This window comes from Lepidothrix coronata, unplaced genomic scaffold, assembly GCF_001604755.1.
Source record: "Lepidothrix coronata isolate B3197 unplaced genomic scaffold, Lepidothrix_coronata-1.0 Scaffold210, whole genome shotgun sequence".
Classification (NCBI taxonomy): Eukaryota; Metazoa; Chordata; class Aves; order Passeriformes; family Pipridae; genus Lepidothrix; species Lepidothrix coronata.
In genome coordinates, this window is record NW_016690390.1 from 987492 (window position 1) to 1008383 (window position 20892).

The 20892-nt window shown below is 42.1% G+C and overlaps 1 protein-coding gene across 16 annotated transcripts in view; it reads right to left on the minus strand.

Annotated features, from left to right (window-relative positions):
* TNRC6C (trinucleotide repeat containing 6C) overlaps nt 1-20892 on the minus strand; it is a 97690-nt gene that overhangs the window by 16746 nt on the left and 60052 nt on the right. For 5 of the 16 annotated variants that reach the window (XM_017833020.1, XM_017833016.1, XM_017833031.1 and 2 more), the window contains 8 exons: nt 17644-20235; nt 10254-10463; nt 8857-9023; nt 8097-8201; nt 7573-7653; nt 6890-6947; nt 6539-6684; nt 1168-1341 (listed from right to left, as the gene is read on the minus strand). In XM_017833020.1, the coding sequence (XP_017688509.1) occupies nt 1168-1341; nt 6539-6684; nt 6890-6947; nt 7573-7653; nt 8097-8201; nt 8857-9023; nt 10254-10463; nt 17644-20235 (3533 nt within the window). The remainder of the gene's footprint in view (nt 1-1167; nt 1342-6538; nt 6685-6889; nt 6948-7572; nt 7654-8096; nt 8202-8856; nt 9024-10253; nt 10464-17643; nt 20236-20892) is intronic. The other 11 variants (XM_017833024.1, XM_017833019.1, XM_017833030.1 and 8 more) reach the window with 7 other exon arrangements.

Here is a 20892-nt window from a genome sequence, read left to right on the forward strand (position 1 = left end):
CTCAGTGGTTATGACAGGCACGAATAAAGAAAGCAGCACATACAGACTGTGCTGACAACCGGGTTTAGAATCGGGCATGGCAAGGACTGCCACGTACCCAACATCCCAAACCCCCAAAACTTTGTACAGATGCCTGAACAAAAGGCAGCTGAAGTTGAACATGGCTTTTATAAAGATGCATAGCCCTGGAGGGTCAAGAGATGAACAATGCAAAGTACCTGCCCAAAATGTTTGTATTTGTGTAGCGAGGGAGAACGGAGGCATTAAACTCACAGCAACCCCAACCTCAAGTTAGGTAAGCAGTTTTTGTACTTGATCATTTTACAAAGCTCCTGAAAATGGACATGCTGTTAGTGCAGGCTCTCTTTCAGAAAGATGTGCTTAATGGGCTGGAAGTACTGGACAAGCATTGCTTTTAAAAAACTAACTTTAAAAGAATATACATAAGAAGAGCCACCCTAGAATGACAGACGGCGTTTTTCTGTGTTGTTTTTATTTTTGCTAGAACTTCAATTTGATGGCAAAAATAACCTTTTCATAATCAACAGCCTTTACAGCCTCTCAGTCTTATGGTGTTTAGCAGTCTTCCACCCCATCTCCTTTCCTTTTCTTTCCCTTTCCACATGTTCTACCCAGGGGCCAAAACACCCCCCTTGCCCCAATGCTCCATCTGACCCAGGTGCTGGAAGTCCAGCTTCTTTCTTGCCACCTGCAAAACTATGAGCTGCCCTGACACTTATAAAGCAGGAATAAAAAAGCCCCCCTCACTTCTCCCCATCTCATCACTGAACAATTAAGCCTGCCAGGAAAAATGAACTGGAGCAATGTCTCTGCCTCTGAGTGTGACAATTTGCAATGCCTCAAAAAAAGGGATTTCCATCAATCAAAGCAGAGCCACACCAGGGTTCAGGGATATAAATTCACAACACTACAGATTCTTCTTAATGCAAGTGTGTCTTTAACAGGCTAATTACAACTAAGCAGTTGTTTTATGTCCTATAAGGCGAAATGTTTACACAGCAGGTAGTTCCTCCACTGATATTTCACGTGAACAAAGATGTTGCACTTTCAGTTTAAACCCGTTTTCCCTGGGGAAGTGACGGACGGGCTCTAGCAGCTAATCCAAGAGAGCTGAAATTCACCTTGGATCTCCCCTGACAGCCTTACCTGTCTAGAAGAATTCAAGTTTTGCATGCCCAGCCCTGAGGCAATCCCGCCCAGGGTCTGATTAGGGAGTGCACTGTTTGAAAGGGGGAGCTTCAGGCTTGGTGAAGGCAAAAATGGTGAAGTAGTGGGCTCTTCCACTAGGCCGCCATCCTGATTGGAGAAAGAAAGGGTGAGCTGTGTGCGGTGCCAGGAGCCGACAGCGCACAAAACAGTGTCCCATGGAGACAGAAAAGGGCATGGATGAATAAAAATATATATATAAAAAAAAAGGTATGAATAACAGGGAATGAGAAGCATGGAGTGAAGGGAGAAGAAAGAGAGAAACAGCATTAAGGTACTGTTTTTCTTAACTCGGTTGCTCTTAATCCCCAAATGCACAATCACCCTCACCCACCTCTCCAGAGGAAAGGAGGGATTCTAGCAGCCAACTGCAGAGCTATCATGTGGCCATTGCCTTCTCCCCACTTGGATTATCTCCTCTTTTCTCCACCAGATTGAAAGGTGCAAAGGGAAGAGAGCCAGCACATTTCAGGGAAGTCCTCTGTCTGTTTGGAAAACTCTCAGCAGCGGAGTGCAGACATCAGACATACCGCTTTAGCCAACCCAAAACTTGGGAGAGGCCAGATCAGCTTATTTAACATCAGTCTGGATTTGGTTCCACATCATAGCTCTGCTCTTAAAAAAAGCATTTTTGCACTAATCCCCTTTCCTAACTGAGACACATGAGCCTCTTTTAATATTCACTGAGTATAGCGCTGAGTTATTAATACCCACTATGAAACATTACACTGCACCCAATGAACACAAACCACTTAAACCCAATAATGACAATATCGTCTGTGCAGCCTTCCTGAACATCCCCAGGAGGAGGCAGATTTTAGCAAGGCAGGAGGAGCCCCCTCTGATAACTGGGCTGCAAGGAACCACGGCTGAGCGTGGCTATGATGCACAGGAGGCAGCCCCCACAGGGGGCAAACAGCAAGGCAGAAAATAAAATAAATTACAGAATCCCCAATCAAACAGGTAGATATCTCACTCCTATTACAGTGGGGCACCGAGTTCTATCTCAAACTGTGCTTTGATGTCTGGGGAGCCTGCGGCAAGCATGATCAAATAACACTGTGTACAAAGTAGGGCTCCGAAAAAACAGGCAGAGTGAAAAGTCTCTAATTTGCAATGAGCTGGACTGGGGTTTTTCACGCGATGTGTTCATTGCAAGGAAAGGCTTTCTGAACAGGTGAGGAGCCTGGTTATTTCAACCTGTAAATTCAATGCCCCCGAGGATTGTGAGGTATTGATAAACCTCTTTTGTTCAAAAAGCAGCCCCGTCTGCGAACCAGATACCCAAATAAATGACCTAATGCAGCAAGCATGCTCAGTGAATTTTATGTTCTAAGTTAATGCTGAAAAATGCATTTTCAACAGCTCTCCTTTGATGCAAAGGAAAAGTTTCTTTACTATGAGGCAAAGTGACACTTGACATGTTATCTGACTATCCTGAGGGGGACACTGACATTTTCTAATGATATCCCCAAGGCCTTTCAGCTTGAGATATTTTACATTCTACTGGACATCAGTCACACTCCACAAACAACTGCAGCTTGCATGACAGTAACAGGTTCAAGGATTTCTCTTCAGATCACAGACATATGTTTACAATTCTACCCTTCCCCCTTTAAAGTGAAAATAATTTCAAGCTTGGTGTGTGCTCTCTCCTTCAGATGCCATTGTTTCCTATGTGAACAGAGCTACTGACCATGAAAGAGAAATGCAATCCCTCCCTGCCCCCCAAATTTATTCAAGTCTCGTCTCACTGACGTTATTTTTTCTCAATTTTGAAACAGGCAGTGCCAGGGATGGTGGAGGAGAAGCCACACTGGAGACTCAGGCATTTAATTTCTACACCAGGCAGACTCCTTCACAAGGGTGTTCCTTTGGCAGCAAATGGCTTTTGTTCAAGTTTATGACACTCTGTTCACATTCATTTGGTTCTCTTTTATTTAAACTGCTGCACAAATCTGTGCTCTGTAACTGAACTGAAATCAATTCATTTAACATAAAATATTTTAGTTGGTCAACTTAAAATCACTCCCAACCCAGACCAGGGGACACCTTTACTGCTCACAGTGGTTTGTAATCCATTATTTTTCAGGCTCCTTTACATAATATTTGTTTCCTGAAGAGCAATCTTTTCTACCTAACTTTTCTTCTTCAGCGATTTACTTACAAGTTTATGTTACATTTCTCCCTCAGGCTAATCAATTAAGCAAATCCTCCACATTGGAATCATCACATTATGCTCAATCCAGCACTGCTTTTAACTTTTTTGGAGGGACCTGGCACACCTGTAAAATCCTACTGCTGGGTTTGCTACTACAGCAATCCAACACAAAACACCACACTGGTGCTTTTTAGGACTTTGGAAAGCCTCTCACAATACTCTCAAGTACCAAATGTGACAGAATGCAAGTGGTGTTACTCTAAGGTTTTTTCAGCCCTTTGAGATACAGATTATTTAGCAGAGGATTCCTGGACACTTTGGCAGTCACCTCCCAACAACTGCCACTTCATGAATCAAAATGCCCCAAACAGAGAGCAAGGCTCATGAATTTTGTCAGAGGTCTTTATGCAAAGTCAGTAACAGAAAAAGGTGGTAGAAAATACACACTGACTTCTTAAAAAAAAAAAAAAAAAGTTTAAAAAAACCCCTTTTCTAAAAGAGGAAAGTAAAGTAATAAAATCTCATCTCAAAATAAGTTCTCTTCAAATCAGACAGGAGTTAGGTAGAGCCAAAAGAAACTTGGAGGAAATGCAATACTCAAAGAAATACTCATTATACAGGGGAAGATGAAAGTGGTTTCGAAGTCTGCAAGTTCAAAAAAGGAACAGTCATCAAATCATAGGAAGCAGAGATGAAGGAAAGAAGAATTTTAAGTCAAGCTTAAAATTCTGGCAATTATTATCTAATTGCCAGGCCTTAAAAAGCGTTTCTGCATAAAAACAAAATATCCTGTTTATTGCCCCAATGACAAAAACCAGTCACAGTCACCAGAGATTACTGGGATCAGAATGTGAAGGATGAGGTTGGAAAAAACCAACAAATATGATGTTTCAATTAGAAACAAGAAAAATAGCTAGTCATAAGACTTTTGCAGTTAAGAGGCATCAAGACTTGTAAGACCTGGGTCTCTCAGTAGTAGAAAGAAAGAGCTCATCAATGAATAAGACAGTAGAGAAAAGGAGACTTCATTTGTAAGGTGAGAATTTCAGAGTCTCCTGTGTGCTCAAGAATTTGGGAGAAAGTTTGGAAGCAGCATCAGGGCAAAGTATAAGATAATGTGGTTGAGATCATGCATCAGGGCTGCATCTTTATTTCTTCCAAGCCACTGGATTTTCTCCCTTCTCATGTTATGCTCCTACAGGTCAAGATAACACCCTGAGAAATAAAGCACCAAGTGCCAAAGATTGACTCAGTGTGACACAGAATAAAGAGCACCTGCAGCAAGCACTGAGGAACAAGAGAAAGCAAACATTCAAAGGTGATGGTGAGTTGTACAGATCACTACTGATTCAGAGAGAAGAGGGAGTTCAGAGGGTCCAGAAGCAAATGTCAGGGTTGGAAATTCTCCCTCCTCAAATGCATAAGGTTAAAAAAAAGTTAAGTGCTGGCTTTACCTGTCAGAGAAAATGCAGGAGAAAAATGATGGAGTCTCAATGCAGGTGAGCTGAGAGAATCAGTGAGAGAGTGGTAGCAGTGAGCACACAAACCCAACCTAAAACTTCATGAAGAGGAACCTTGCAGAACTCACTGAAGATATGGCAGAGCCAATAAAAGGATAATGACTTGCTAAGGCAGTAAGTAAAACAGGGAATGTTGGCTGGAATGCTCTGTCCAGCTGTGCTGAGAGCTTGTTCCTCACAAGGATGACCTGAGCAGGAAAGGAGACAGCTCCAGACTCATGCTCTGGAATACTACCACAAAGGGCAGAAAGCCTTTGGGGAAGAGGAGTTGCTCTATTAGCATGAGCTGCAAAACTAGAAAGAATTTCTTTGGAGAAAAAAATCTGTTCTTCAAGTAGGAACTATATTTATTTAATTCACTTAACAAGTTGCTCAACACTGTGATAGCTAACAAATACAGTGTGGGATTATTTCCTTTTGTTATAGCAAAGTCACTGTGACAGATTATGCCTAGACTGATAGATTTTACTTGCTGTATGAATATTAATGATTTTAGTACTCCCTTCTCAATAGTTGTGTTTAACATATGTTTCCATAATTATGCATCATGCCGCACATAATGCACCTCTCTCTCTGGCAATAATTTTACTGCTGAAGATATTGTTATCCAAGAAAAGGGAAGGTTAACTGGCATGCATGCATGCATCTCGTGGCCTTCAATTAACATATTCATTAAAGTTTGCCATAGCTAAGAATGAACTTTATATGACTAGGTATCATTTCTGCCTCACATCCTGTACACAGCTTATGCAAAATGAATTGGTTTCAGCACAGTTTGTGAAAAGCACCAATTTATGTGTTCAGAATCTACCACCACCCATCTGTATGAACCTTTAGATAACCTGTGACACACAGACCTGGCATGTGAGATTGTTCTTTCCTTATCAATAATTTTCAGGGGAGTTCTGGGGTGATTTAGTGGGACTTTGCATCAGATTGTAAACCTCAGTTTGTACTGAACATCTGGCAGCACTTTTCTCCATATTCTTTTCTTTAAGTCACTTTGAATTTTGGACACCACAAACTTGTGGAGCCTTCTCTTCAGTCATTAAATGGTGCTGTGAAATTTGTCATATGTGACCAGAGAAAGGGAAGCTCATTGGAGAAGCTATTTTTGACTGTGCGTGTCTGCTCTGAGACTTAACAAAAATACCTCAGCTTCTCTTTCCTATTTAGGTACTGAACTTTCACTGAAATCTATAAGAAGCTCAAAACTGAAAGAGGAATTAGGAGCCTAATTCGTGAAGATTTTGGCCTTAGTCCTGCCTGATTGTTAATGTGGGCAAGGGTAAGGGTCACTGACTGTCTGGACCCTCACAGAGTGAAAGGATTTCTGTGCTTCATTTCTTTGGTGTTTTCCACTTCTAGTTTCACTGTATTACTGATTCCTTGATAAGTTTTCAAGTGTAAAACCGGTGATGACCATTATTTATTTCTATGTGGGAATCAAACCACTGGTCCTTCACGCAAGGACCGAATTCCCCGTGAGATTAAAAAAAGCCCAGAAAAGGAATAAAGCCATATCCATCACACTTCTCTCTATGCCTTCTAAACAGATAGTGGACATCATCGGTATTTCTACACAGTGCACACCTGGACTTGTGTCTCACATTCCTATTTGTGAGCTCACCTTGTCAAGGAAGGTGGGGCGGTCCATGGAAGACTCTTTGGAGATTGGTGGTGGGCGGCAGCCAAGGGGTTTGGTGACCATTCCATTATAGTCGGTCACTCCCATTCCACGCTTGTCCATTTCCACCTTCTTTTCCAGCAGAGCACCTGCACAGAAATTATATTGGAAAAGGTGACACAGAGACAGTATAAAGTTGCCAACGGTAGTTCTGAGAAATACATCTTGCTTGCAAAGGCAAAAGCAAGAAAATAAATATTGCCCAATTGATCTGGATGTAATGAAACTCTCGGAATCATGAAGGGTTCCTCTGCTGCTTTAAAGACAAAAAAAATTACTTACACAGATACTTACTCATGGCCTGATCGAGATTCATACTGTTGCTCTTCAAGGCCTCTTCCGCTGGCTCTCTCTGTCAAAAAATATGAATTATGTTAAGAAAAAAGGTAATCGCACTCATAGGATTTCTAAGCAACCTGAGAAAACAGATAAATCTCTTAAACACTGGATCTAATATTTACTCTGCAGCCTAAATAATGTCTGTGTGTATTTTTTTTTCTCCTTTGGGCGATTCCCACAACTCAGTTGTTTCAGTTTGCCAAGTACCAGCTCTACGAGGTCAAACCACACTGCTCTGTTTAAATGTCTTCCCATTTCCTACGGACAGCTTAAATATCACAATGATTTTTCTCTAAAAAAAAAAAAATAATCCAGCTATACTCTCATTTTACCTGTTTAATAAGAAAAAGGGAACAGGAGTGGAATTATTACTGCAGTTCAAAGCAATACCTGCTGTCATAAAACTCTGAACATCAAAATATTATAAATGCCATCACACAAAGTGTATCCTCCAGTTGATTTCAGAGCACTTCACTAGTTTACAGCAGATTTCTGAAGTCAAAGTGCAGGTAACAGAGCTGCTTCCTGACCTGAGGAAGAGACTGAAGGTCTTTTTGTACCTACAGTCTGAAACAAATCAAGCCAGAACTACAAGCTACCAAGGCTAAGTCAGAGGTGTCTGTCTGAGCACTACTCACAGGGAAGCCCATGTCTGTGAGCTGTTTTATCAGACGGTTCATGATCCAGGCCTCATCCTGCTTGCTAGATGTCTTCATGCCCTTAGTAAATAAATGGGAGACTGCATTAATGGGCTGGTTTCCACCTTCATACTAGTGAGATGTACATAAAAGAAATGGTAAGTGTTTTTTATTAATAACACATGCTACTGAAAGATGTATTAGTACATTAATTCAGAAAGTATTGAAGAACCCTCCGAGCAACGCGACTACGATTCTCTTCCCCCAAAAGTGTAACAAATTTTATCTCAGCTGAATAAAGTTCAGTGTGCTATTTAATATTTGATTTGTCGACCACTGAATTAAAACCACCTTTGAATTTACATATTTCATTTTAATCCTTGGCAGAAAAACGTAATGAAATAAAGCCGAAATAGTACAACACTTCCTGAAAAACATTCCCAAAAACAAGTTTGCGACCTTGAAGTTAAGAATGTTACTCAGTGTATTTTCTTAAAAACAAACAAGAGCGTCTAGATAAACACCTTTAAAAGATCTCTGTGCAGCTTTTCTATCACAAAATCCTTAAGAAGTCTCTTCCTTTCAGTTCTCCAGAAAGTACCAAGGGACAAGCGCGGATTTGTTTTGGGCTGCGGACAGTACAAGAAACAACCATACTTGATCAAATCACCGGCCTAACTGTTGGCTAATGGAACAACAAACAAAGTGGCTAAATGCATTCCCAATTCCTTTAAGTTACAGCCTGGCCTTGTCCTGAAATAAAGATTGTGCAATGGGAAACTTCCTCACACAATTTTCTACGTTCTCGGTTGAGTGCAGCATTAATACACGTTCGCTTTGTTCTCACACACACACACACCCCGTACAGTTATCTGCTGGTTCCTCACAAACAGAAAACAGCTGGTTTTGTTAAACAAATCCATCACAAACTACTGCTTTCCCACCACCATGGGAAGTGACTGAAAGCCCCCTTAACACCTTTTTTCTTTCTGTTAATACATTTTCATTTTAGAATACATGGAAGCTTAGAAAACTTAAAAAAAACAAAGGCAACAGCAACAAAACTCCCAAAGCATCTGACATGCTTAAATTCAAAGATCTCCCATTTTCCCCTGGAAACAAGGTAGGCTGTACTTGAACCACTGTAGTGGCAAGCTGTGCTTGGGTTCAGGTGTCAGAGATCTAATTTCAGGTGTAATGCAACAGCAAACTTGTGACAACTTATTCTACAAATGTTAATACTAAATCCACTCTTCCTAGAGAGTGTCTTTATTTTTGTTTTACCTTTTGAAGTCCTTTCTTCGGGGCATTCCCCCAGGAATTACAGGAGGAGCTGCTCTCTTGTGAAGCAGTATTATTCCACATATCTCCTTCTTCATCTTCCCACTGACTAGTACTGAGATTCACTTCATCCCCACCACTGCCCCAGCCTTCTTGCATAGATTTTGAAGCTGGAGGGAAAGAGGGAGAAGAAAAAATCTTAATTTTGCAGAAATATCCTTTTGTGCCATATTCATTGTGCTAACAGGAGTATTTCCAAGAGACACAGAGGTTTATCAAATAGTTTAACTGGCATTAAATGATAAGGATGCCCTCTCTGAAGCTAGCAAAAAAGAAAAGTTCTCTAAATACTTAGAGAAGAAAAAAATCCAGCAACCACAAGTCCTGCTTTCCCCAGAACAAGCAAGATCTGTGGTCATGGCCACTCCAGTCTCCTAGGAACAGGGAACCAAACTATGACCACACACTTGTTAAGTGCTATTTTGCTTTCAACGAATCTCACCATTTTAGCTGCCACATTCTTCCGACGAACAAACCCAAATTTCGAGGTCATTAACGGTCAGAAACTCATTCCCATCTCGGAAGAATGGAGTCTGAAAGGAGCTGCAGGGAACCTCATCACCTATTCAGCGATGAGGTTGTGTCCCTGCAGTCCATTTTATTCTGTTTACTCTGTTTAAAGCTGGGATTACTCATCTTAAGACCTCTCGCTTCTCCTTTTATGTTTTCTGAGCCTTCTATCTCTCCCTCAATATGGTATTTTGCAGGAGTGAACTTCAGGCAACTCCCACAGCCAAAACAGAAGCCAAAAGCAATCACTGTAGCCTTCAGGGCATTCAGAGATAAAGGATTTTTATCAAATAACATGAGTTAGGAATCACGAAGCAGGAAGTAGTTCGGGATGTTCCTGAACCTGTGAACAATTGTAACAGCTGAAGAAAATACCCACTCCCTCAAGTATGACCCAACAGTGAGGTTATGACCCAACAGTGAGGTTATGACTAGCTGTTCTCAGGTGTTGCTTCTCCTACCAGAATCAGTCCTACTTTGGCTGAACTCTGCTGCTTCTCATCCCAATTACATTTCTTTAGGTATTGAGTCATGTTCTTCTGCATCTCTACAGTTCCTGCCTCTCTACCATACTGCTTTCCAAGTACACAAAATTACTCTCCTTTAAATTTACTGGACTGATGCACTATATTCATATTTTTGGATTAATTTGGTACCCAAAGTATCAACAGTTAGAGGCAGCTAATGCAGCTTTGAGAAGGAAATTAAGACAGCCTCTGATTTCAGTGCACAGAAAACCAGAAGCTCTGTTTAAAACCTGCTGGCAGAAACAAACCCGCTTCCCCCGTCCTCTCCCCCAACCTCTAAGGGTGTGACAGCCACGTGTGTACCTGGTTTGCACAGTGCTGGGGCAGCAGCTGGAGTGTTTGTTCTTCCATATGTCCCTGCTGGCTCGGCAGGATTCTCTCCCCACCCGGTCCCACTGCTGGGGGGTTTCCCCCACGCCGAAGTGCCATTATCAACTGCAGCAGAAGGGGACGAGGGCTCTCCCCAAGAAGCTTCGGTCTTTGTGTGGACAGCAGGCATCTCTCCCCAGCCTGCTGGAGCAAGGGAAGGAGAACACTGATGAGGGGAAAGGCTCCTTTTGTCACTCATTTCAAAGGTGGACATTTCACTAAAGAGTTTTTCTGCAAAGGACGTGAACCAGTAAGCACACGCAGTGATTCTAATTAAGTGTATTAAAAAACCAAAAAAAATCCCTTAGATGCGGTCCCAAAAGTCTTTTTCTTAATTGAATAGTAGCACCAAGTGGCCAGGGCAGAAAGTGTTTTTTTCCACAGCCAGGAGCAGCCAGGTGAGCAGCACACCTGATCCCAAGGAGCAGCTGCTTCAAACGTGACTTCTCAGAGCGGCTTAAACAGGGCTCAGGGAGCACAGGCAGCAGGGCCAGAGTCCAGGAGACCCAACCCGAGTCAGGCCTTGATTCACTAAAAGATTTTAACCTATTTTAATTCCTTTTAACTATTTAAAAATTATAAAATCTCTTTTCTTGTGCCCTGTGAGATGCTATTTGTTTGTTATTCCGGCTCATGGTTGACTGTGCTCCCTACATACCCCTTCAACACTGAGTCTCTACATTATAATAAATATAATTTTTTAGGGGAACTAGACAAGACTGCAATCAGGATCCACAGTCAAACCATGAGGAACAGCAGGTAGAAGTCACTGTTTTCCTAAAGAGTATTGCATTAACTCACTGAAAGACGTAAGCTACTATGCAGAAACAGCCTTAGTCTGGCTTGGCTTGAATGTAATGAGCTTACATCCATATGACACGATTTCAGCCCTGAAGTTGAATGTGGCAGGAACAGCCATGGAGCTTCTGAGGCCTACAGAGCAACCCTGACCAACACAGCAAAGGGTAAACTGAATTTACAACTATCATTACCAGAGCTTTTTCTGAAGAGAGAACTTGGATCACAGATGGAGTTTGAGGTACTTTCTAAATATATACAAAAGAGATGCATAACAAGCAAGAAAACAAGAATAGATACCTGATATTAACCTAATTTTCCACAATTATAAAAAATTGCATCCCATTACATGACAACTGAGGTCTCAACAAGCATTGCAGAATTCAGTCTGCTTAAAACTTCCCCAGGTAATTAGGCTGCTAATTCAGGAACTTGTTCTCTTTTAACTGGAGACAAATATTATTAAGACAGGTATTTCAAAACTGAAGAACTAAATGCCTACTTCGCCTCGGCAGTATTCCTTTTTTGCTCCCCAGTGCTCTGTAAAAATACTCTGGAAAGGTTTCAGAGAGCAGGAACAACATTTTCTCCACAAACTGACACTTAGAATAGGTAGACAATGGCAAGGAAATCACCACAAAAGAACTATATCTAAGAATACCTCAACATAATTTGAACTAACCATTTCACTAAGCAACAAGTCTTTGCAGAACTCACTGATTTCCACAGAATTTCTGTTACCAGAAACTGGAGCAACATTCACTGCCAATAACAACTCAAACGTTGGCCAGCAGAGAAAAAAAAATTCCTTTCAAATAGATGTGCTCAGATCTGTCCATGGCTCCAGTGTTCCCATATTAGATATTTATTTTAGGTTCTATTTCTTGAAGCCACTGCAGCTCTCTCAGACACTGATCAAAGTGCAGATGGCACAAAACCACGGCGACACGTTCAGGAACAAACAGTTTAATAAAACTCCTTCACTACCAGCAAGATTCACTCTGTTTTAAAGCATATTCCTGAAACAACCCAAAATGTCACTGTTTCATTAAAGTGATTTCCATTTGAAACAAAAAAATACTGTGGTTTAGGCTCTATCAATGTTATTTTAAGGTGTGTAAAAGAAGATAAACTGGCAGATCCACAGATGTATCTAAATGAACCTCTGCTTAACACGACAGCTTCCCTGGTGCTGCACCTGAAATACTCATTTCAAGGTTTCTGCTTGTATCTTCAAGCCAACTTTATTTAAGGGAAGCTTTATTTGAATTTCTGCCTCACTACTCAGGAGGCAACTGGAAGACAACTGCATGTATTTAATCATATTGGCAGCTGAAAAAGATTAACTGCAGGCAAATGAAATAGAAACAAAACATCTCTACAGCACCAACCAGACTACAAGCAGAGACAGTGCAGAATACTAATATTTCCTTGAGTTCATGCAAACTGTACTGGAAAGTCTACCTAATTCATTTATGAAATCAACCTTAAAACACAATTCATATATTAAAAAGCCAAAGTGTGCTACATTATAGAATAAAAGCCTCAAAAGAACCGTTCCTGCTGTTGCTTTTTACTATAAATTCAACAACATCGATTAAAGGCCACAGATCTGTAACGTCCAAGTTATTTTAAGTGCTTTTGAATTCACTGAGCAGGATTACAAATAATGGAGGAACCAGCCTTTACTAAATGAGGGTAATGCAAATACATAAAAGCAAACCAAACAAACCAACAAAAAGGTTTCAAAACTATCTTACCAGATCAAATTAACTGGAGGAAATCAGTAAATAAAACGTGAAGGCTGCTGGAGAAACCACCTGTGCACTGCAAGAATTAACCTGCATGTAATTCTGAACTGCAAACCTGTTTCCTCTCTGTATAAGTACCTGCTGTCCCAACGTTACTATCTCTGTGCTACCTTTTTATGACTCCATAGGATTCTGTTTTAGAAACTCTGAAGGTGAATGTAGTTACATTTTTGAATGAATGATGCAAAACCCTACGTGGCCTCAAAACCTGAACCTGGCTAACATTTTCAAACAGTTCTGCTTGGAGAAAACTTTATAACCTCTTTATGAAAATAATATCCTTTAGGCTTTCTCAAGAAAAAGCTCCTTAAAACCAACCCAGATCTGCACGAGTGTTGTTTTGCAACAGAATGAGCTCCATTAAAGGCTTCTTTGGCAAGAAAGTGAGGTTTTAGTACTGAAGTTTTTAAACACTGTTAGAATTGCAAGAAACAAAAAGATCACAGCGAGTAATAAACATGGACACATTGGCAGAGCTTTGTTTTATAGAAATAAAAACATAATTAACATTGGGCCACAGCCAACAGGAAATCCTCAAGGGAAAGTGAAATGTTAACTAAGCTGTGGCAGGATGCAGTTGTTTTCCCTCAAAATAACCCTATAGCCATTTGGATGGCAGAAATTGTTTTCCTTGAAGTTGTTGGTCCGTGATAAACAGCAGATACATGACTACAATACAGGCAAACCAAAATATTAGGACCTTATGTAGATAAAAAAAGAAGAAATCAGGTAGAAAAGAGACTGCTTGCTAATTAGACACTAGTCTGTTAATAGAAGAAATTAAGCTATAAGGTGTGCATGTACAAGGGAAGGGTTTATATATATAAAAAAATAAACATCTATATTTAAGAGCCACTTATAACCCTTAACTTTTCAAATCTTTATTTTCTTGAAGGGATTCCAGTTCATGCAGTGGAACTCCATGATTTCTTGTACCTCTCAGCATTCAGGAAGCTTTAATTTGGGTTTCAGCAGTGAGATCACTCTTGTGTGAAAATCAAGGGCAAGGTCTCTCATCATCACCTGGCTGCTCCCCAAAAACCTGGCTGTTCATGGGCTGAGCTCCCACAACAGGGTTTTAGGTTTTCAGGAGCATCCTAATTGAGCCCAAAGCTGAGCTGGTTTCAAATGCAATTCTGATGGAAGTTCAAAGTAAGGAAAACACATCACTTGCACCCTGCATTTCACATCAATCACAGGCAATGGCTGTCACGAGTTACCACTGAGACAGTGGCACAGGATTACAAAAGGAACAGAGGGATGTCTGGAGCTTTCAGATCATAGGCCTGGGTAAGATTTTTAAAACTTAACCTTATTGCTGTCTAGGAATCACAAAGACCTTAATTTTTGACCTAAACCCCCCACAGGGAAGCCTATATCATCTTTTGCTTTTTCTTTCCTCAGCTGGAGGACGGGTGGTTGGAACCCTGCCAGGCTCTCACAGCCTAATGGGAACAGGAAAGCATCGAGCCCACTCCTCAGCACTTGGAGGAAGGATCTGGTGCTGTTTGGGATCCAAAAATCTCTTTTAATCATTCCTGTTTGAAAAACCTCTTCTCGCTTCTTATTCCCCTTGTATCAAAGCCGCACAAAATAAAAGTGCTGGGAAGAATTATGCACAAGTAATTTAGATTAAAAATCAAATCTAACTAAAACTCACCAGCTTCCTGCTCATCTTCCTAAGTAACTCACTGGAGGTTTGGGACCAAGCTCGTAGAACCAGAAAGGACTACATCTATCACATCATCTATCCCCTTCCCCCTCTTTTTATTTCTTCTTTTCTAATAGAAGAAGAAACTCCTTAGAGCATTCTGCATTTTCATCAAGTGTGTACCAACATCTGCTTTCCATCAATAGCTTTTAAGTTCTGTGTTCAAAGAATCTGGAGAACTTCTGGGGATGGGTGACAACTTGAATAACAAGACTGTAACTTGGCCTCTACTTCTAAACTAAAAAAGCATAAACTTCAACCCTAAAGGGGACTGCTAATCCTTTGTGAACCCCTAACTAGTGCTGTACAGCAAAATTAAAATCCACTTTTTTGCTTTCAGGATGTATGACTGTGACATCTTACAGCTGCACCACCTTCCCTACTTACAGAGGAACAGAATCCATGATTCCTTATTCACTCACTCTGCTCCCTGAATGTGATTGGCAAAGCACTTCATGAGCCATGCAGATGAGAAAATGCCCGTGGTAACTGCACAGTCCAAGTGTTGCAGGATTTTAGACAAGCACTTAACTGTGCCCTATGGCACAGCCTCTCCTGGCACGATCATGTTTTGCATGGAAATACTGTACATGGAAAAAAACTGTTGCTGGATGAAATTTGGTTGTGGATTACTGAAGTCTATTGGTTACAGGATTCCTGTCTTCCTTACTGCAGAGGCTGGAAAAGCAAAACCAAGTGGAGAGGGAACTGGAGTAGGAAAAACTACGGTTAAACAGCACGACTCCAAGCTGCAGGTCCCCGTCTGCGTGGGAGGGAAGACACTCACTACTTGCTTCCCATCTTTTAGCTGTCCCAGATGGGAGATGATTTGTAGATGTTTTAAGTCTGTGTAATTTCCACACAGACCAAGAGGATATTGCTCTGCAGCTGCCCTGCCACTGGGGAAACCGGGCCCCCTGCACTCCGGATGGGAAGTTAATGGGATCACTTGAAACTGCAGTTTTTGCTCTCTGAGTAAGATAAGCACAAGGCTGGTCCTTCTTGGGCACAGCCACCAGGAAACATGGGCAGAACACACTGAGGCTCAGGGGACTGCTCCTCGCTTCCATTTGCAGATTAGACAATAATCCTTCAAAATATTCCCTTGTTTGGCCTTTATACCTGTACCTCTGCACACAGTCCTAAGTATATGGAACAAAAATACACAACAAAAGGCCTAATTTATGCCTGGAGCAGCTTGACCTCAATTTTAATATCAGAACTGTATTTTGAATTGTTCTCACTACTGCTCATTTTATGCTTCCTTGCATGCTGACTTCAGTGTATTCTGAGAGCTGGCTTTGTTTATCTTAAAACATTAAAAAAAAAAGAAATATTTCTCTTAGAATCTTTCCAATTCACATTTTACAAGATGCTCAACGCTGTACCTTTAACATGGTCATGAGGCAACTTGAGCAGGAGGTTACAGATTCATAAGCAGCTCTCCAAGTGTATAAACATATTGCTTCAGTGAAACCCCTCCTTTGCTACTGTCCATTCTCCAGAGGAATCACTGCAGATTAACACCAAATTTTAAACTCCCTTTTCAAAATCTGAAAGACTCAGAACTGTAAGATTTCCTCTGCAAAGTGTTACATTATTTAATAGCATTAACAATGCATTGCTGTGTATGAACTGTTTTACGTGCACCAAGGTAATCCTCCAAAAATCACCTCAATGAAAACCAAAACCTCACTTAAACCAATCAAAAATTCACCTCCATGACAGCTCCCCTACAATTCAGAAATCTGAATTCTTGTTCCATGGGTAAAGTTTTAAATATGGATGAAATAAGTTTAAAGAAAATTAATTATCAATCACGTATGTTGAACTGACCAAGTACAAAGCTATTTAAAGATTTCTCCTTTGGGAGCACATATTATTTTATTAAATTTTTTATTAAAATAACATGTGTTCCAATAACATGTGCCTCAACTGTTGAAATATTTGACCAGAGTGGGGAACACAAGACTATTTTTACACAGTCATTAGAGTAAATTTGAATTATTTCACAACTTCAAAGAGAAAACTGTTGGAAATGAGAGAACAAATCCCACTTGGAAAAAAACGTGGTTAAAAAGAGAGTACTTAGTCATGATCAAGATGGAACAAAAACCTGGAAACAAAAATCAGATGAAGAATTTGTAACAGCATTGCAAGATTAGATTAATCTTGGAGAGGTCTGTGGTCATGATACAGATCAGGGCTGCTGGTGTTAACTTTTATTTAAATACCTACTTCTTAAGGATTTTTCTCATTTTTATGCATTTTTATTCCTTGCTGATTGTCCACAAGAGTACCCTCTCTTTGATTAGAAAAATTCCTAGATTTCTAAACACTTTTCTTTGGAGCACAGCCAAAGCTAGAATAACTTTTCCCAGCCACCCTGAATATTAACATGTTTAGCCAATCCTGCTTTACGAGAATCACACAAAATCCAGGGTACTGCCCATGCCCTGAGGTAAGGAGGAGAACCTTTCCTTCATAAAAGACAACAGAGAAACAGCAAAAGCCTGAATTCATGCAACTGTTAACAAACATGTGTTGCCAAGAGATATGGTTTGCAGCAAAGAAACAGATGCAGACAACCTAAACATGAACAGAGTCCATCCAACAGGAACAGGAGACAAATAAGAGAAGAAAGGTTTGCCAAAAGACCCCAAACTCTCAAATTAAAAGTAATTGGGGAAGAGATGCCAAAATAAATATGGGTCCACCACCATCTAAGAACCTTCCAGGTTATTGACCAGACACTGTTTCAAGCCTTTCTTACATTCACTTGGACTATGGAAATTTGTGTCGGGCCCCGTAAGTTCTGTCCTCAAGATGAGACGTTAGAACAGCTTCAGAGTAAAGAAATAAACATCTTCTACGACATAAATACAGGATTTCTACCTTTAGTGCGCCAACCTCGCACTGATAGGACAGACAGCATTCAGTTAAGTGCTACTGGTATAAAGTACTTGGTAAAACTATAAGATCACTTATAAAACTATTTTCATACCTGGGCCAAGCAGCGGGGACCGGTTCGGCTGGGCACTTGGCTGGTGCGATGGCTGAGGTTCAACCATGTTGGTGTTGATAATGGTGCTAGTGGTGGTGGTGTTGGTTGTGGTACTGCTCTGAATTATAGGATTATTTCTATCCCACATGTTTACAGTCTTGTTGTTGTTGTAATTTGGGTCGCCCCAAGCTGAGGTACCGTCATCGATTTCCATCTTGCGGCGAATGGACGGTGGCGATGGCTCTTCCCAGCCAGTTGCCTCACAGTTCTCTTTTTGTTTGGCTGGCACTGGCCCACCAACCCACCCTGACCCCGTCTGTTTTACAGAAGCAGCTCCTCCCCAGTTACTCACATTGTTGTCCTGGGGTTTATTAGCCCAATTTTGTTGGGGGCCTGGCTTTAAAGATTCCCCCCAACTTGTACCTGTATTAGCCTTGCTGTTTGTGCCATTTCCCCACCCACTGGTCCCAGACCTTGCGGAATCATTCCAGCCAGACCCCGATCTATTGTCAGAATCCCATCCAGATCCATTCTTCTTCCCATCACCCAAGTGTCCAGGAACAGATGATGAATCTGTCCAGTCTCCACCTCCTGAAGTCCAGCTTGGATTTGATTTCTGTCCATCTCCCCAGTTTTGAGATTTGGGTTTCTGAGGTTCACCCCAGGTAGGTGATTTGTCCTCCTGATTTGCGGTCCCACTCCAAGCGTGGCCGCTTTTGGCAGCAGCAGCATTATTAACAGTAGTAGAGCTTGCTGACTCTCCCCACCCCCCCGGGCCATTTGGTGCTTTGTTGTTATTGTCTCCCCAACCTGTGTTTGTTGGAACAGCTGCCGGTGGAGAGTTGACCCACCCAGATACTGAAGAGGTATTTGTACTGTTCATGATGGACCCATCGTTCTTCCCCCCTGAGTTTGAAGATTGAGTAGCTGCACAACCCCAGGCCTCTGTTCCATTGTCATTCTTCCGTTCAGACCTTGGGGACTCTTCAAATTCCCAGGCAGTGTTTTGCTTTACAGGGGTCTGTCCCCACCCCGTATTGGACAGGACCCTGGGGTCAAGGTCATTTCTTGGCAACTGAACTTGCCCTTGGTCTATCATCCCTTTGTCTCTCCTCCTGCCCTCTCCAGCCCCCTCCCTCCCAGTACTGCCTTCATTTTGACTCCCACCGCTGTCATTGCTTCCTTCACTAGCCGTGGTGCCAGATGCTGCAGCTTTGGCCCAAGAGTTCATTTGTTCATTGCCCTGCTGCATGGCAGGGTTCGGACTGGTAACACTAGAGCTATCCCACCCTGTTGATCCTTTCCCATTGATGTCGCTATTGGAATGCTGGTTTGGGGGCTTGCCCCACTCCCCGTTGACACCGTTGCTGGTGTTACGGTTGGGGTGGCCCCAAGCTCCAGAATGCACACCACCAACACCGCTGCTGCCACCGCCCCTGCCCCACGCCAGGACCCCGGGACCGGACGGAGGCCCCGAATCCCACGCGTTCGCTCCGTTTCCTTCCTTCTGCACAGCACTGCTGGATCCGTTTTGTTTAGCACTTAATGCTGAGTTCACAGTGTCTCCATTCCCCTGACTGAACCCAGAATTGCTGTTTCCTGTGGCAGGATTACCTGGGGACATCCCCCACACTGAACTGCCCATTCCTTCACCACTGCCCCCGCTGACTTGAGAAACCGATGTTCCGTTAGCACCAGGAAGGCCTTGCAGGTGGGGCGGGATGATGGCCCCCATGCCAACAGCCATCCCCCAGTTCGGCAGTCCGTTTGTCTGCATTGCATTGATAGGGTTTGGTGAAGAGTTCATGGGGTTAGTGTTATTTGGTCCATCAGTGTTAAGGTTCTGAGGTTGTACGCTGAAAGACACATTCTGAGAAGTGGACGTTTGTGGTTCTGTGCTCTCTTGCGGCAGCAAGTTTCCCCAGGCACCCAAGGTGCCTGTTGGGTTCCCATTCTGGTTGCCCATATTCTGACCTATGGCACTGACTGGACTGCAAATACTGGAAGGGTTGCCTGCTCCCACAGTTCCTTCATGTCCAAGTACAGGCCAGGCAGCTGGATTGGCATTAGGGTTAAGGTTAAGATTAATGCCAGCATTCGAGTTGGAAGCACCCCAGCAGTTCTGACTTCTACCGTCTCCCATCATGTTGTCCATCTTTCCATCCCCACCACTGGCAGAGCAGTGAGCTAGGCCAGAGCTGGAGCCCGCAGCCACCCCCCACACCCTGGCCGAGCTGCCGTTGCCGTTTGCTCCACCAGCTCCAAGGGCACTCTGGTTAGAAGTGCTTTGGACGAGTGCTCCGTTGGCGCCATTATTGCCATTAGTTTTCTTTGTATGTCCAGTGAAGTTGCCTTGGGCACTCCCTGTAGCCATGCTACTGTTCTCTGAGCCACAGTTGGAGGCAGAGTCAGTGTCTGTAGTACATTCTGAGGCAGACTCAGTCTCAGCTCCGGTTATGGAAGGCCACGCTTCCTTGTCAGTCCTGTCTATTATCACTTTATCCCAGCTGCAGTTGCCTTCACTCCTGAAAGCGGGCTGCTGTCCCCAGTGGGAATTCTCATAATGGTCTCCCAATCCACTGTGGCTGAGATCTGAAAGGAGCCAAGGTTAAAAATGAGTCCAGTGTTCAAGCCTTGCAAAAACCCTCTATTAAGTACTGTCTTACATCACTAGTTACAACACTACATTCTGCTGAAATCTAGAGAACATTCTCTAACACAATGCACCGATTTTCCCCACCACAAAAGACCATGATGCTCATATTAATTTGTTTCTCTTTTTAATCTGGAAAAACTCTCAATTAAAATAATGAAACAATCCCATTTTAGAACAGAGGAAGTGTTTCATAGCCCTCAGTGTACCAGTAAAAACAATAAGCAGGCAAGAAAATAAGGTGAGCAAATACACTAATCCATGTGAAGAATCTAAAAAGCAAATCTGGAAAAAACACAGACAAGTATCTAGCAGACTCTTGCCATTTATTTTGACTCAATTCTCGTTCTTTACGGAAACACAAAGAAAAAGCATCCAATAAAAAAATGTAAAAATGTCTGCCTGCCATGAGCTATTATTACATACACACACTCCCACATCACATTTAACACACTAAATTCACACTGCATTTAGGTTTTCCCCCCTTCCTGTAAATAAAGAACAAACATAGACAATGACCTTTATTGTTAGGTGCCAATTATTTTATATTTTATACCACTATTTTACATTTCAGCAGAGAACTTGGGCATCTCTAA